Genomic DNA, 14,599 nt, shown 5'->3' on the forward strand with positions numbered 1-14,599 from the left:
GCAATTTGCAGCAACATACTGTTCGAGCTTATTGCTCGTACTATGTAGCAGCTTTCGTCAAACGTTCCTCCTGTCTTAACAGTAGGTGCGCATATCTGACACGCATCAAGACACGAGCAACTAGAGAATGTGTCTGGGAGTATATTAATCCAGATCTCTCACCAGAAAATCTCCTAGTTAACACTATGCCACAGAGGCCTGAGGTCGCGAAGTTTCATACAGGCAGCACCTAGCTCAGTCCAAATCCTATAGTCTCTAACCTAAACCTTAACAATTAACAATGCTACACAATAGCCTGCAAAGACTACTGCAATAATCTAAGGTTATTCTAAACTTAACACAAAGCCTTATTAAACATCTATGTGCTTATTAAGAGCACTGTTAACGCATTAAACTACTCTATTATTAAGGACAAAGAAACAATCTATAAAATGCTAAAGGCTTTAAGGGCAATCTTAGAGCCCTCTAATAAGCAGCTTAAGCAGAGCGCACAAACAGCATATAACTGCGCAAGGAAGTAGTTATTAAAAATAAAACAGGACTAATAGATTACAGCGTATAGGAACGCATATATTAATGCTAAATTAGTTTACCTGCTAAATGTGACAGAATATTAACTACACTATAACTTTGTGTTGGCAATTTTAGACGTAAACCCTGGATGCGCAGCAGCCATCTAATTAATCCTAGTCTAGCATAAACAGACTAATAAGGATTTACCTAATTTTCTTACTAGCTGTCTAGAGTTCTTTAAAAATTAGCAATAATTACAGCTAGCTTAGCAACCTAGTGTTACCTACAGCAGTTTTGCTACATACTAAGGACGCTTGTCTACACTAGAACAGCAGCAACAGCAGTTTATATGCGACTTCTGTGGAGGTTGCTATAAATTAAAGAACTGCAGGATTAATAATCCTTAACTAAGACCTAAAGGGTTCTAGATCCTTACTTTCCTCTAGCAGGAATACAACAAGCAGATAAGCAGCAATCCTTAGCTTAAAGCAGAAGCTAAGCTGCTTAAGAACAGAGACCTTCCCCCACTAAGAAACTAACTAAACTAAGGAAGAGGACGCAGAAGGGGCGGCAACAATTGCAACTATTATTAGCTAACTTAATTGTCTAGTCACGCGACTTAATTGTACAATTAAAGCCTACAGTCTTAACCTAGTCTAAATCTAAATGCAATATCTAAGACCTAACCTTACAATAATTCTACTAACTAGAATCCACCTAATGCTCTAACTAGCACTAGGCGATTAGCAGCTACTCTTATAAGCTTCACAACAAACCTTGTAAGTAAAGAACATGCCGCGGAGCTAGATGACAAAGAGAATCCTCTCCAGCACTCATAGATCCTAGATCCTAGAGCAGACATCTATGTTTGCAACAATCTAGCTAACTTTTAATAGACTTAGAGCTTATCCCTATTAGACTAACTCAGGGCCAGCAGCCAACTCCTTCCTATACTAGCATAGGGCATAGTCACACTTACTGTGAAGGGTCCTAGAGGACCTACTAAGATAAACCTAAACAATGTAGCCTACATCCCTAGCATGTTTACTAGTCTTGTATCTCTTTCTTAAAGATAGGATATACATTTTAACTCTAGAGACAACTTTGTATATAAATAACTCTATAATAGCACTTAATTACTAATCTGCTTTACTACTTAAACTAGGGGTTACTAGGCCCTAGTATTGCGCACAGAGGATCTATCTATTAGATCTACCTTACTAATAGTTATAGCTGCTAAAGACCTTGCACAGTAACGCTTTTGTCTAAGCTATAAACAGCAACCTATTACGCAAGACGCGACCGCCCTCTATTATATATAGGGATGCATCAGCCTAGAAGCGGTCACACACCTCTACAAGTTAGTTACTAGCGTACAGCTACTAACTAGCAGAGCGCTAAACACTGTTAAATGCAACTTATGCGCGCTTTTAAAAATAAAGTAGCAGATTAGCTAGAGAAATAAACATAAAATACCTAGTAATAGACTATTCTAGCAAGTCACCTTTAACCTAATAGAGCTCTAGTCTTTATTAATCTACAAGAACATCTATGTAGTCTACTTCTATTATACCTAGTTAAAGTATAACCTAGTATTTATTACCCTGTCTAAAGAGAAGGTAGTAATTTTTCTAATTATATAAAAGGTCTATAAACTAGCATTAATTTAATTTAACATCTTAATAACGCTACTTTAGAGCAACAATAAGGCTGCATTTAGACAAGTAAAAGAGACTCTACAGAAATTCTACAACAAACAGGGCATTACCCTAGAACTAGCGCCACTATATACGCTAAAAGCTAATAGAGCAGCTAAACGCTTAGGCTAGACGCTTATTATTTAAGCTTAAAGTCTTACACACATTAGCTAATTTCTAAAGTCTTTTAAAGACACTATATTTAGTCTTATAGGTTACATGCTTAACTGTACACCTATTTAATTGCTTAATTAAAAGACACTATTTAAAATGCTATACAGCAGGAAACTAGACTGCTCTTACCTTTACTAAATTAGTGTTAAGGCATATGTCCTTATTAAAAAGACTATAAAGTTAGACAAGCTTGCACTATAAGCTTTTATTAGATATCTATGTGGGTATAACTTCTAAAACATCTATTAAATATAGAACCTAACAAATAACTATGTCTACTAGGTACGTAATGTTATGTTTAATAACACTTCCTTCTATAAACTAAATAACTACGCATTGTACAAGCCACTATAACAGGTAGTTAGAGATAACATTATTATAGAGACTCTTCTTACCCTAGACAATACCTTAAATAATAAGGACTATATTAACTTTACAGAAGAGCTTCTACAGCTTAAAGAGCGTAAAGACAGACCTAGTAATTAGCTGCAAAAGAAGCGCTAGCTAGGCTCTCTTTATTATCTGCCCTTTTCTAAAATAACCTTAGAAACTATCCTAGAGGTTAACTTAGAAAAAGAAACTAACATTAACTTAGTCTCTTAAAATAACTTTAGCAACACATTAGATAATAGCTCTAATAACAAGACCCTATTAGTTATTAAGGTTTATCTGTAAATAAGCAACGCAGCTATAGACTTTAAAACTAATAATAATTATGTTAAGTAAGCTATAACTAGTTAGCACACATCTCTAATTAATTATAAGCCTTAAAAAATTCTTAAAAGGGCTAACTTTGTCCTGCGTACATAGCTTAAGGAATCTACTAGACTAGGCCCTGCTAGAAGCACAGCTAACATTAATAAATTAAACATCCTAGAGAGAGAAAGCAGAACAAGGCGTTAATAATACACTGCTGCCCTTATGCAAACTACTACTAAAATGTCTAGCTAGTACTAAGCCTTTGCATTAGGCTTTATAAAAGACTTTATAAAACCTACTACTATTACTTTTAAAGCTCTTTATTAAAATAATCTACCTCCTGTGCCTAAAACTTACTATAAGGCACACTACTACTAATTCTTAGACAGCTAGAAGCATGCTATAGGGATTAAATTCACAGACCTTTATTAGAAAGAGGCATTTAAGCTAGTCTCTATTGTAGAGGCTGCAGATGCTTAAGTAATACCCCTAAAATAAGTATATAAGTACAAATTTAACGCTAAAGGATTTTTAACTAAATTTAAGGCTTGTCTCTGTGTACAAGGCGACCTTTAGGTTACTACAGCTAAAACATATGCTGCCACTCTAGCAGCACGCGTCTTTAGGGCGCTTGTTGCTATTATAGCCTTGTTTAGCCTGCTCACATGATAATACAACGCTATTAATGCGTTTATTAACGCTTAGCTTCTAACCCTAGCATATTGCAAACTGCTACTAGGCTACTGTCGCCCTTAGCAACTTCTTTAACTCCTCTAAGCTCTATACAGGCTTAAAGACGCACTTAGGCTTTAGTATTTAGAGCTTACTAAGTTGCTTAAGAAGCTTAGCTTCTTCTAAGTCCCTAGAGTTAATTATCTTTTTGCTAATAAAAAGCTCTTAGCTTACTTCTACATTAATAACATTATTATCCTTTGCCTACTAGAGTATAAAAAGCACCTAGACTAATTTAAAATTAAGCTTATAAAGATCTATAAGATCTAAGCTATAAGGGAACTAAACTAGTTCCTTAGCATCTAAATTAACTATAATAAGGTTAACTGCACTATATAGCTTAGCTAAGAGTTATACATTAAGCAGCTTGCTACCTACTTTAATCTTAATACTAATTGCACACGTCCTTAGCTAATTACCCTACTAAATGCATTAGCACTACCTTTGCAGCCTAACTAGATAACTAAAACAAACACATAGAGGATTATAGCATACTAGCAGCATGTTAGCTCTATTAGCTATACTGCTACTACTATTAGACCTAATGTTGCTAAAGCACATTTAAAGCTCTCTAAATACCTAGTTAACCCCTTAGATAAACACTAGAAGGCTGCTTAGCATGTTATTAAGTACCTCTACAGCACTAAAGACTATGCGCTTTAGTACTTAGGAACCTCTACTTATTTATCCTAGAGACCTGTCTTTTACAGCGCATTAGATGCTGCTTACAGTAACAACAAAATCAGTCACCGCAGCTCTAACAGCATGCTATTCACACTATTTAGCGCAGCTGTTAATTAGAAGGCCTCCTTGCAGCGCTTAGTTACTAAATTAATAACTAAAGTAGAGCTCCTAGCTCTCTCTTACACTGCTAGCTACCTAGAGTAGTAGAAGCAATTCTTTACTAATATAGACTTTAACACTAAGGAAGAACCTACCCTACTATGCAACAATTAACAAACTGTACAAGCTATAGTAAAAGACTCTAAGCTTAATACTAAGCTTAAGCACGTTAACATTCACAACTACTGGCTTTGCTAAGAGGTACAGAAAAGAAGGATTTGCATACACTGGATCCCTACTGCAGACATGCCAGCTAATAGCCTTACTAAGTTTCTACTTTAACAAAAGCATTAAGCATTTATTAAATAACTAAGCCTTGTCTGCCTAAGTAACGCCTTAAAGGCTTACTCTACTAACATTAGCTTTAAAGCCTAAGCCTACTAACTTCTTTTTTGCTGTTACGCACTCTTAAGTGCACTACTGTACACCTACAGTCTATTATTTCTCTTTGTACAGCTTTGCTTTAGTATTCACTTTGTTAAAGCTGGGGGGGTGTGTCGCACGTGTCTCACGCGATATCATACCCATGTACTGCACTATTCACTCATTAGGCATAGCTCCTATCTCGTACAGTATATAGTCAGCTCAGAGCTCTATCGAGCTCCTCAGACCTTACAATACACTCATTCCACCTTGTTTGGATCTCGCTCCCTTGTCGAGTCGTTTGCCATATGTCCCCTCCTCAGCTCATGCAAGATTTCCTCCGCTCCATCAGTACGGAAAAACTACGAATCTACCTGGGCCACGACGGGTTGAAAAATCAACTCGCCGCAAACGAAAAGGTCTGAGCAGGGTGCAAGCCTATAGACTCAAAACATGTGCAGATCAACCATTGTTGTAGTATATTCTATACAAGAGATTAAAAGATGCATGCCCCAGTCGGTTCAGTTGCCCTCGCTATCGCTCCTAGCGTTCGTACAGTCCAAAACCTCAGTGAGAGGAATGAATAGTAGAAGGACTTCTTCGAAGGGCCTGCTCATGGAGCTTCCAGACTATTCACGCTAGATCCTCTCCTTAACTGTCTCTGTGGGTATTCAGACTTAGTAATGCCATTGATAATAGTCATATCTATAAGTGGAGGGTGCTTACTGTAATTATAGCGTTTTCGAAAGGCTTGATATACCCTTTGAACTGTTCTAATTTCTAAAGACTGCGCGTTAGAACGCGTTTCTCATAATCGAACTCCCACACCGCAACTTTCCAGCATATGCAAAAGCAGTCTGCTTGAGATAACCATCCTAGCTTAGACTAAACACCTGTATGTAATAGCTTAGCGCAGATGGCATATGCCTCATAATAGTGTTAAATTTAATCAAAAAGAGGAACTGTGTCCTCGCTGCGGAATTAGGTTTTATACCGCAACGCTTAGGTAGCTTAAGTCTAGTTTGGGGGTAACGTTGTCCACAAGCTCGCTTAAGGTCTCTTGAAATATAACTAATGTGGCTATAGTTTGCTTCATGCCCTTCCTAATACGTAAAGTCTAGATTTAATATCAAGAGTATTGTACAAGGAGGGCGCAATTGTAATAGGTTGGGCTTATGAGGACCCGCAAGCAGACTAGATCAAAGATTTGGATGGGACTCAGCATCCAGGGGGATGCTATCTCCCTCATAAATATTAACTTTGCAGGTTAAATCCTGGCTAGTTCAACTTGTGCATCCCTTTTGGCTGTCGCTTAGTGCATATAGTTGTGTCGATGATCCTATGGATTTAAGCGCCTGTGTGAGAGGTATCGGGAAGGAAGCACGAGGCACAGAGAGGGAATGCAGGATAGGGGGGCTAACGAGAGTAAACCTTAGGGTCGGAGGCAGAGATACTGTGAGGCTATGTGAGGCACCAGAGGCATGAGGAACTGCATTGAATGTATTGCTAGAGGAGTCCTTTGTAGGAGTCTATATATATGCGAAATAAGTGGGTGAGTCTTGGTAACAGACCATGCTGAGATGCATACGACTATGGTGCCGACGCATCCGACCATCGTGTGACGACACATCCGACTATCGTGTGACTATGGTGACGGCGCATCCGAGTGTCACCACTGCAAACAGATACGGAGGCCGAGGAGCCTATATACCCCGTGCCAAGCCTACGGTACTCAGGGGTTGGATAGGTGTATCATCACCATGACGGCCCGCTATAGAGATATTACATTACTGTATTCCATTATCAACATCTCATGATTACACTTAAAAGCTGCTAATATATGCCAATACTTTGTACAGTTTTCAATTTAAAATGGATTCATTACTCTTATTACCGTTTTGCTAAAAGTGCTGCTAGTATTTTATATTCGCGCTGCAAATATTCCTTGGAGTTTCGCTTATCGAACACCGTGCTGGCTTAGGCTCCGGCCGAGACAGTTCGCTCTAGGGTACGGGAAGTAGCGTCTCCTTTAATGAATTCTGTGTAGGTGCGGGCGTTCCTAAGCGGCATGACAAGGTCACAAGGGTTGGATAAGAGTAGTTCGTTGGGTCTTAGGGGTAGCGATTCAAATGTTAAAATAGGGGTGTAGCTAAGCCTTCTTTGTCCATGCTAACCTGATACAGCCGCATCTGGTCGAGCTCAACCTTGCTCATGTCACTATTCTAAGGTATGTCGCTAAAATTATATAACGTACTTTACAAGCTAGCCGTCTATACAAGCAAGCTGTCCACTCTATTAACTTTCCACAACGCCTGAACTTTTAACTATCATAGCTCTACTAAATGAATGTTAAATCAGTAGCTTGTCCAACAGCAGGATTGTTCCTATTCTATTAGCGGTGACTGTAGTTAGAGGAAGAGAGTATGGTCTGCTTCTGGTGGTGTAGTGCAGGTAGTTATATATTAAATAGTAATGCTAGGAATACAGCAGAGTTCGACATGCTTGCTTATCCAGGCCTCTACCCCAGTTTTCCAGCGGGATCGTCACAACTGTTGGACACCTCACACACCCTCTACGGTTGGGCCCAGTCAAACCTCTCCCGCCTGGGTAACTCCTGCTTGCTCCTTAAGCACGTGTCACTGGCACGCCGTCCTAACGAACGGTCCCATCTATTGATGCACCGACACGCGCATCCATTCTCTCGAGCCACGTAATAGTCTCCCCGGCCGGACGTGGTCCTGCCTGCCATCCAGGTCCACCAAGGGTCAGAGCCGAGTGAAGGGGTGAGGTCCTTGGAGCCAACAGTGGTTACTACGCACTACGCCTCGCGGGAGCTCAGTAGCGATGTAGGGGCGCAACTCCCCACATACTTCTAGTTCCCGCTTCGCGTTGCTTGTAAGAGTTTCGTGACAGGCCCACCGTGTCTTGCGGAGTGGGTCACAGACCGGATTCCGCGCCGGGCGACCTGCTCCACCCTCTCCACTAACCAAGCTTGTGCCCCCTCTTCTCATAAGCTGGCCTGTGTCTCCAACCGTCGAGTCCTCGTCCGACTGACATGTGATTCCTTCAGAGCCTCCCCAACTGGCCTGTATCCTTGTCGTAGGTTGCGGGCACTACGCCTATTAAGACCCTCCTATGAGTCGCCTAGACGTACCCTTAACAGGTTCATTGGAGGCCGTCGAAGCTGGCCTGTGATTCCGCCGCCTAGAGCCTTGCCTGTGTTACCACCAGAGGTGATCCGCCTCGTCGGGCCGTCCGGTCAGTGTCTCCAGATCGCGAGCACCACGCCTATTAAGACTCTCTTCTGAGTCTCCTGGGTGTACCAGATAGGCCCTCTCGGAGGGGCCTTTACGAGTTCTCTAGGGGTGCCTTTACAAGTTCTTCGCTGTTGGAGGCTGGATAACGCCAGTTTCGGGCCTGGCTACGAGCCAGATAGTAGTACGTTGGGTAGTTTTCATATCCTAGTTTCCCCTGATGAGCCTCCATAGATGGATGATCGCATCACCCAAACGGAGGTAGTAGGTAGTGTGGTTGTGGTGCGGTCGGCGCGTCTGAAAGTTTTCATCGCGTCGAATTCGCGCTCCAACAGCCCGCAGCGGTGAGCTGCAGGCTATCATCCATCGCCTCTACACTTAGCTATCCATCGAAGAAATCTCACTAATGAGTATTTCCAGCCACGGCGACTAGGCGCGTGCAGTAGGACTTCGTGGCCGCTGATCGGCTTATGATTTGAGGCCTGCTGGCCACCCTGCTGAGTCAGTCGTCCGTGCCTCTGAGGCGCAGCAAAGCTTCACACCTCTTACATCTACCCAGCCAACCATCCACTTTCCTAAAAATGTTCGTTGCTCCATGAACACTTCGCTCGCCTTTCTTTACGTCCTATCCTCTTTCATTCCAGAACATACTCTGCACAGGGAAGTCATTCTGAGTTGCAAATCAAAATGACTAGCTGCGTGCGTTTCTCACCATCCGACCTGCCAGATGGCACCAAGCCACGAATGCACTTTCTTGACTCCTCCTATTTCCGAGATCATGGCACAAGCCGGACCTTACCATCTCCCGTCGAAGTTCTAGCGCGCTCACTCATCAATCAGCGACCGAGCAATCCTCCGCCCGTCAAATTTGAGGAGCTTAACCTTATCGTCAAGTTTGGGCCAACGATCTCTACTTCAGAGGCTCTATGTCTTTGGGCAATCAGGAAATTCCTCTACGGTCAGGTACCTGTGCCTGAAGTGTATGGATGGGATAGCGATGGACGACATGTGTTTATATATATGGAGCTTATCCATGGCGTTACACTTTTTGAGCGGTACGATTCACTGTCTTCTGATGATAAACGAGCAATATGCCAGAGTCTTCGGACGATCATGTCGCAGCTTCGTGCTATAAGGCAAAGTCCATCAAATCAAGTGATCGGTACGTTCTGCTATTCATATGTTTATCGAACAGCTTCTTATGCTTGCGCATAGGCTCTATCACACATGGACCTCTACAAGATCGCATACTAGACAGTTATCCAGGGACAGGGCCATTCCCTAGCGTTAGAGAATTTCACGACCATTTGTCATGGTTGTGGCGTCGTATTGCCCCAGAGCCGGAAAAAGTGTCAGACCCTTGGAGGAAGTCTTTGCCAGATGACGGTCCTATAGTTTTTACGCATTCTGATCTTCACCGAAAAAATATTATTATTACGTCTACGACTCCTACAAGAGTCCTAAGCATTGTTGACTGGGAACAGGCTGGGTGGTATCCTGACTACTGGGAGTATTGCAAGGCTACGTATTCTGTCGGCGACTGGGAAGACTGGCGATGTGGCGGATGGATCGACTCTTTCCTTACCCCACATCCACAATCCAAGGAAGCTTGGGACTTCACCTGCAATAGTATTGGGGGGTTCTGAAGGGCGAAAATGCGACAGGGCTTGGGCTATTTCTGTAACTAGACGCGGCATCTCACGTAAGGTTTTGGTACGACAACTTATATTTTGTTCTCCGTATTGAGAGGCTAACTAGGCTTGTTTAGGTAGAGCATGATCGGAGCTAGCATAAGTGATACATCAGATGATGAAGCAGAGTAGGAAAAAAATCAAGGAATAGAGTAACGACAAACAACGGAGGAACGACAAACACGGAGCAACGATGCAATAGAAGAACGAAACAACAAAGAATGAACGATGTTGATCTAGATCCAGACGATTTCCAAAACAGCAGTCCGTACCTCGGAATAGGGTACTGCTAAGCGTTGCGGCGGTTATTTCAATATAGAATAAAGCGTTGGTGGAATAACGAACCTTCGTTTATATTGCAGGGTTAGAGCTGAAGGATGGGGGAGAGCATGGAGCGTCAATTAGGTAATAAGAGACGACCTAGGTAGATTGAGGTGAGGTGTAAGGTCTCTGGAGCTCGAGAAAGCTTGGGGGTAAATATATAGTAGCTAAAAGGGTGCTAGTCATAAACAGGAAAGGGGTGGGGAGTGAAGGACCCACATTCACCCTGCGCTAGGTCACGTGAACCAGTTTCACGTGCGACAAGTTTAGGCTACTATTGCCACACCCACTTTCCCCCCTCCCAGCGTCGATAGCGCTTGCAGTTCTCATCCCATTCCCAATCGGTTGAAGATGTTTGCTGCTGTGGTTGCTGTGGTTGCGGAACTTGTTGTTGCGGAGCCGCTGCTCCTGCTCCAGCCTGAAGACCCACTATACCGTGAGTGGGGGAATCTCGCTTGGACTGGACAATGTCTATGGCTGAATTATCAAGGTACTGAAGGGAGACTAGTCGTCGAACGAAGTCCATGGTCCACTCCTGACACCGGCGGTTCGTTGTCTATCTTTGTTAGTAAAGGGACAAGGGTACAGTTCTACCTCTATCTTACCTCGTTGACCGGAGCCATAAAGTTCTCGCTTTTTCGAGGTGGTGGTATTTGACTGGCTGCTGTTTCCACATTGCCCCTTGGAGTGGAGTCGTTTGACCTCTCTCCAGTCCAGTCGTGGACATGATGCGAGTTAATCTGCCCGATCTGGAATGACTCGAGCCTCTGAGCGGTTGCGCTCGGATCGTATCCTCGTTTGAACTCGAGCTGAAACCCAGCCATTGGCGCTCCTACCACATGAATGAGCGTTCCATCTTTGCCATTGGCATACGGAACCCAGATCGCAAAATGGGCGCGCTGTCGGGAGCTTTGACGGAAGGATATCAGATATAGGACACGAGTCGACATTGTGGGTATCAGGGTGTGAGCACGGATGGTTTGAGAGACGGCACAAAGAAAGGGAATGATGAGAGTTCTAATGATGTTAAACTAAAAGGTCTCAGGCTCTCCACATATATAATGGCTTTCTATGTGAGATGATAGTATTTTCATTGTCGCGCGCCTTTTGATCTCATCATGTCTTTGCCTCCTTCAGCAGGCGCCTCCTAATTTTACGTTAAAATGCTTCGGCTTCTCCGTCGACCACTCGTGGACTCCTTCTCAGTCATATTGTGCTATAAATTTTGTTTTGAGTGCCGCTTGTTCCTTGGGAAAGGCTTAGCTGGACTTTTCTGGTTATATTCAACGTCCGAGAACTGGTTTGGTTGGTCTGACCGTGAGCATCAAGTAGGTATCCCGGGTTCGCAATAGCCGCTCAGTTTCACCCCCAGCATAATTGTCAGTTGCGCTTTGAATAGAGGACCTCCTTGGTTAGAAAACCGAAGACCTGTCCGGCCTTGCGGCACAGCCTCTTGGCTAAAAGGGAGGAAAAGCGCCAAATGGTTGTCTGATTCTGTCTAGCTAAGTACTACGCCGCATACAAAGCGGGTATTATGACGAATTACAGTTGAAGCTGGCGTAGCATTTGTCACATTCGGTGAGGTCTAGCGTAACGCTCCGCCGTCGCGTGATGGACCAAAAAGTACACAGAGCCTTGGGATGCTATGTATGAAGGACTACGTCGCCTTTAAGAAGCGCTCACCTCTTTTCAATTCGTGCCAGAATACTAAATTTGTCGCCTGCGTCAAATCTTGGGTGGGCTATGTTGGAAGCTCCTTGTGGCTAGAGTATCAACGTGCAGCAAACGCAGGGAAGAGGTACAGATAACCCTTCAAGAATTTTCGAGAAGTCTTACTGTGCAACCATTTCCTCTTCGCATTTCATCACTTTCTACCGACCCACTATCTTTGACTATAACACGACATCGTGTAGCAAGAATCGCAGTAATGGGGTTTCCTCAGTACATGCGAAAGTCGAACATGTCCCTAGGGTAGGCCAATGTTGAGGAAAATAGAAAGGGCGGATTATCGAATTTGGACGTATCTCCTATGAGTACCCAGTTGTGTCTTTTTTTAGTACGACTCCTCATTATACAGAGTTTGATCAGTATACTGATTTGGATTCAAGATTTATCACTCACCGGCTGCATGAGCACTTGTGCTGGAATTCCGGGTATATTCGTGGCCAAATTGGACAATTGCAACGATAAGACTTCTTCTGCCTTCTCAGAAGTCCGATTTGGATACTTTGGTACAGGACATGACTCCAAAAAATACTTAGACAAATATCTAACTACTTTTAAGGCATCTATGCGTCAATATCAGGAAGGGTAATCTGTCAATCCAGTGCTGGCAGGGCTTCCTGTCGCACGTGTCTCACGCGATATCATACCCATATACTGCACTATTCACTCATTAGGCATAGCTCCTCTCTTGTACAGTATATAGTCAGCCTAGAGCTCTATTAAGCTCCTTAGACCTTATAATACACTTGTATAATCTACTTTGTTTAGATCTTACTACCTTGTTAACTTGCTTCCTATATAACCCCTTCTTAGCTTATGTAAGAGTTATAAGCCTAAAGTTGCGCTTCTAACTAGTACTATAGTTACTACTGCACATTTAGCTTTTACATCTAGCTTAGGGGACCCTGCAAACCTTAACACATTAATTATAGATTACTTACTAGCTAAGCCTAACTAACTAGACAATAACCTTCTGTCTATTCTAAAACATATTAATTACAGATTGCTTACTACCTAAGCTTAATAAATAGGATAATAACCTTTAGTTTATTCTATATATATTAATTACAAATTGCTTACTAGCTAAGCTTAATTAATAAAATAATAACTTTTTATCTATTTTAAAACATATTAATTATAGATTGCTTACTAGCTAAGCATAATTAACTAAATAATAACTTTTTTATCTACTAAACTAAAACTACTTGTTAATAGAAGACCTACTTAATTTATATAAGCAACTTCTTACTATTAACATATAAAAAGATAACTTTAAATATTAATACTTTTATATAGCTTACTAAAAAGAGCAACTAGCAGCCCTAGTTTAGTTGCATTAAGATACAAGCAACTAGAGAGCGTGTCTAGAAGTATATTAATCTAGACCTCTTACTAGAAAATCTTCTAGTTAACACTATGCTATAGAGGCCTAAGGTTACAAAGTTTTATATAGGCAGCACTTAGCTTAGTTCTAACTCTATAGTCTCTAACTTAAACTTTAATAATTAGAAATGCTATACAATAGCTTATAAAGACTACTATAATAATCTAAAGTTATTTAAAACTTTATGTAAAGCTCTATTAAACGTTTGTGTATTTATTAAAAGCGCTGTTTGTATAATAAACTACTTTATTATTAAGAATAAAAAAACTATTTATAAAAAGCTAAAAGCTTTAAAAGTAATTTTAAAGCTTTTTAACAAGTAGCTTAAGTAAAGCGCACAAACTGCATATAACTGCGTAAAAAAGTAGTTATTAAAAATAAAATAAAACTAATAGATTATAACGTACTTTATAGGCAAGTTGCTTACACACCTAAGTTGCTTACTTTTACTAAGACCCTACTACACTACCCTTTCTACACTAATGCATTCTTAATAACACTACTTAGACATGTTAAAAAAATATTAAATGCAGCTTATAATCTAGGCTTTTAAATAAGACATAACACTTTTTAAGCAACACGCTATAGCTATCTACAGAGTTTTTTAAAAAATAATAAGTAACTAATGTGCTAGATAACCTTTTTAAGCTAATTATACAGCTAACTTATAAAAGCTAGATAATAATAAAAAGTAGGTAATTATTTAGCACATACTTAAGCTAAATGTGTAAGGATTTCTCTCTTAGCTAGTAGCTATAGCTAATATAGCTAATTTTTTACACACTAAGTGTAATATAGGCTATGTTAGCATAAACTAGCTTAATACATTTATTAAGTATTACTTAAAGCTTAAAGTAAAGTTTAAGTGTAAGTATAACTATAAAAAAGCTTTTTATAAAAATTTTATAGTAATTTAAAGCTAGTTTAACTTTATAAAAAATATTAAAGCTAAGTATAGCATCTAAAATAATAACATATACAACTTTAATAAAATAAAGTTTATAATAGGCTAGATATCTACTAAAGTAGTTATTATAAGTTTAGAGAGATGTCACGATTGTGCACGAGTAAGGTTATAGAGCTTCACAGAGGTCTAGTTTAATTACTATGTAAGGTATTATAGTAGGTACAAGACATTGTGTAAGGAACAGAAAGGTTTAAAAAAAAATTAGTAATTAAATACTTAGCTTAAAAGTCTAAGCG

General features: G+C 40.8%; 5 protein-coding genes across 5 annotated transcripts; 2 read left to right on the forward strand and 3 right to left on the reverse strand.

Annotated features, from left to right (window-relative positions):
- Positions 1-5,184: 5,184 nt before the first annotated feature.
- Positions 5,185-5,891, forward strand: BDR25DRAFT_348646 (uncharacterized protein; the record flags this gene model as incomplete). The annotated part of the gene is made up of 5 exons (XM_033694455.1): positions 5,185-5,225; positions 5,260-5,440; positions 5,525-5,591; positions 5,643-5,719; positions 5,820-5,891. 5 exons carry the CDS (start codon positions 5,185-5,187, stop codon positions 5,889-5,891), a joined length of 438 nt encoding a protein of 145 aa, XP_033555229.1.
- A 259-nt stretch (positions 5,892-6,150) lies between these two features.
- BDR25DRAFT_348647 (uncharacterized protein) lies at positions 6,151-7,234 on the reverse strand (the record flags this gene model as incomplete). Its single annotated transcript, XM_033694456.1, has 8 exons — positions 6,151-6,257; positions 6,310-6,527; positions 6,593-6,666; positions 6,705-6,744; positions 6,781-6,792; positions 6,916-6,997; positions 7,034-7,131; positions 7,203-7,234. 8 exons carry the CDS (start codon positions 7,232-7,234, stop codon positions 6,151-6,153), a joined length of 663 nt encoding a protein of 220 aa, XP_033555230.1.
- A 305-nt stretch (positions 7,235-7,539) lies between these two features.
- On the reverse strand, positions 7,540-8,842 carry BDR25DRAFT_348648 (uncharacterized protein; the record flags this gene model as incomplete). Its single annotated transcript, XM_033694457.1, has 9 exons — positions 7,540-7,570; positions 7,598-7,812; positions 7,841-8,114; positions 8,151-8,210; positions 8,247-8,356; positions 8,397-8,492; positions 8,527-8,631; positions 8,680-8,772; positions 8,825-8,842. The coding sequence occupies 9 exons, from the start codon at positions 8,840-8,842 to the stop codon at positions 7,540-7,542; spliced, it is 1,002 nt and encodes a 333-aa protein (XP_033555231.1).
- Positions 8,843-9,019: 177 nt separating this feature from the next.
- Positions 9,020-9,921, forward strand: BDR25DRAFT_205812 (phosphotransferase family protein; the record flags this gene model as incomplete). Its single annotated transcript, XM_033684468.1, has 2 exons — positions 9,020-9,437; positions 9,491-9,921. 2 exons carry the CDS (start codon positions 9,020-9,022, stop codon positions 9,919-9,921), a joined length of 849 nt encoding a protein of 282 aa, XP_033555232.1.
- Positions 9,922-10,717: 796 nt separating this feature from the next.
- Positions 10,718-11,237, reverse strand: BDR25DRAFT_157381 (uncharacterized protein; the record flags this gene model as incomplete). The annotated part of the gene is made up of 2 exons (XM_033683982.1): positions 10,718-10,843; positions 10,893-11,237. Coding segments are annotated over 2 exons (471 nt in total), but the record flags the coding sequence as incomplete, so codon positions are not given.
- Between the last annotated feature and the right edge of the window lie 3,362 nt (positions 11,238-14,599).

The sequence above is a fragment of the Lindgomyces ingoldianus genome (assembly GCF_010093535.1).
Source record: "Lindgomyces ingoldianus strain ATCC 200398 unplaced genomic scaffold BDR25scaffold_1, whole genome shotgun sequence".
NCBI classification, from domain to species: domain Eukaryota; kingdom Fungi; phylum Ascomycota; class Dothideomycetes; order Pleosporales; family Lindgomycetaceae; genus Lindgomyces; species Lindgomyces ingoldianus.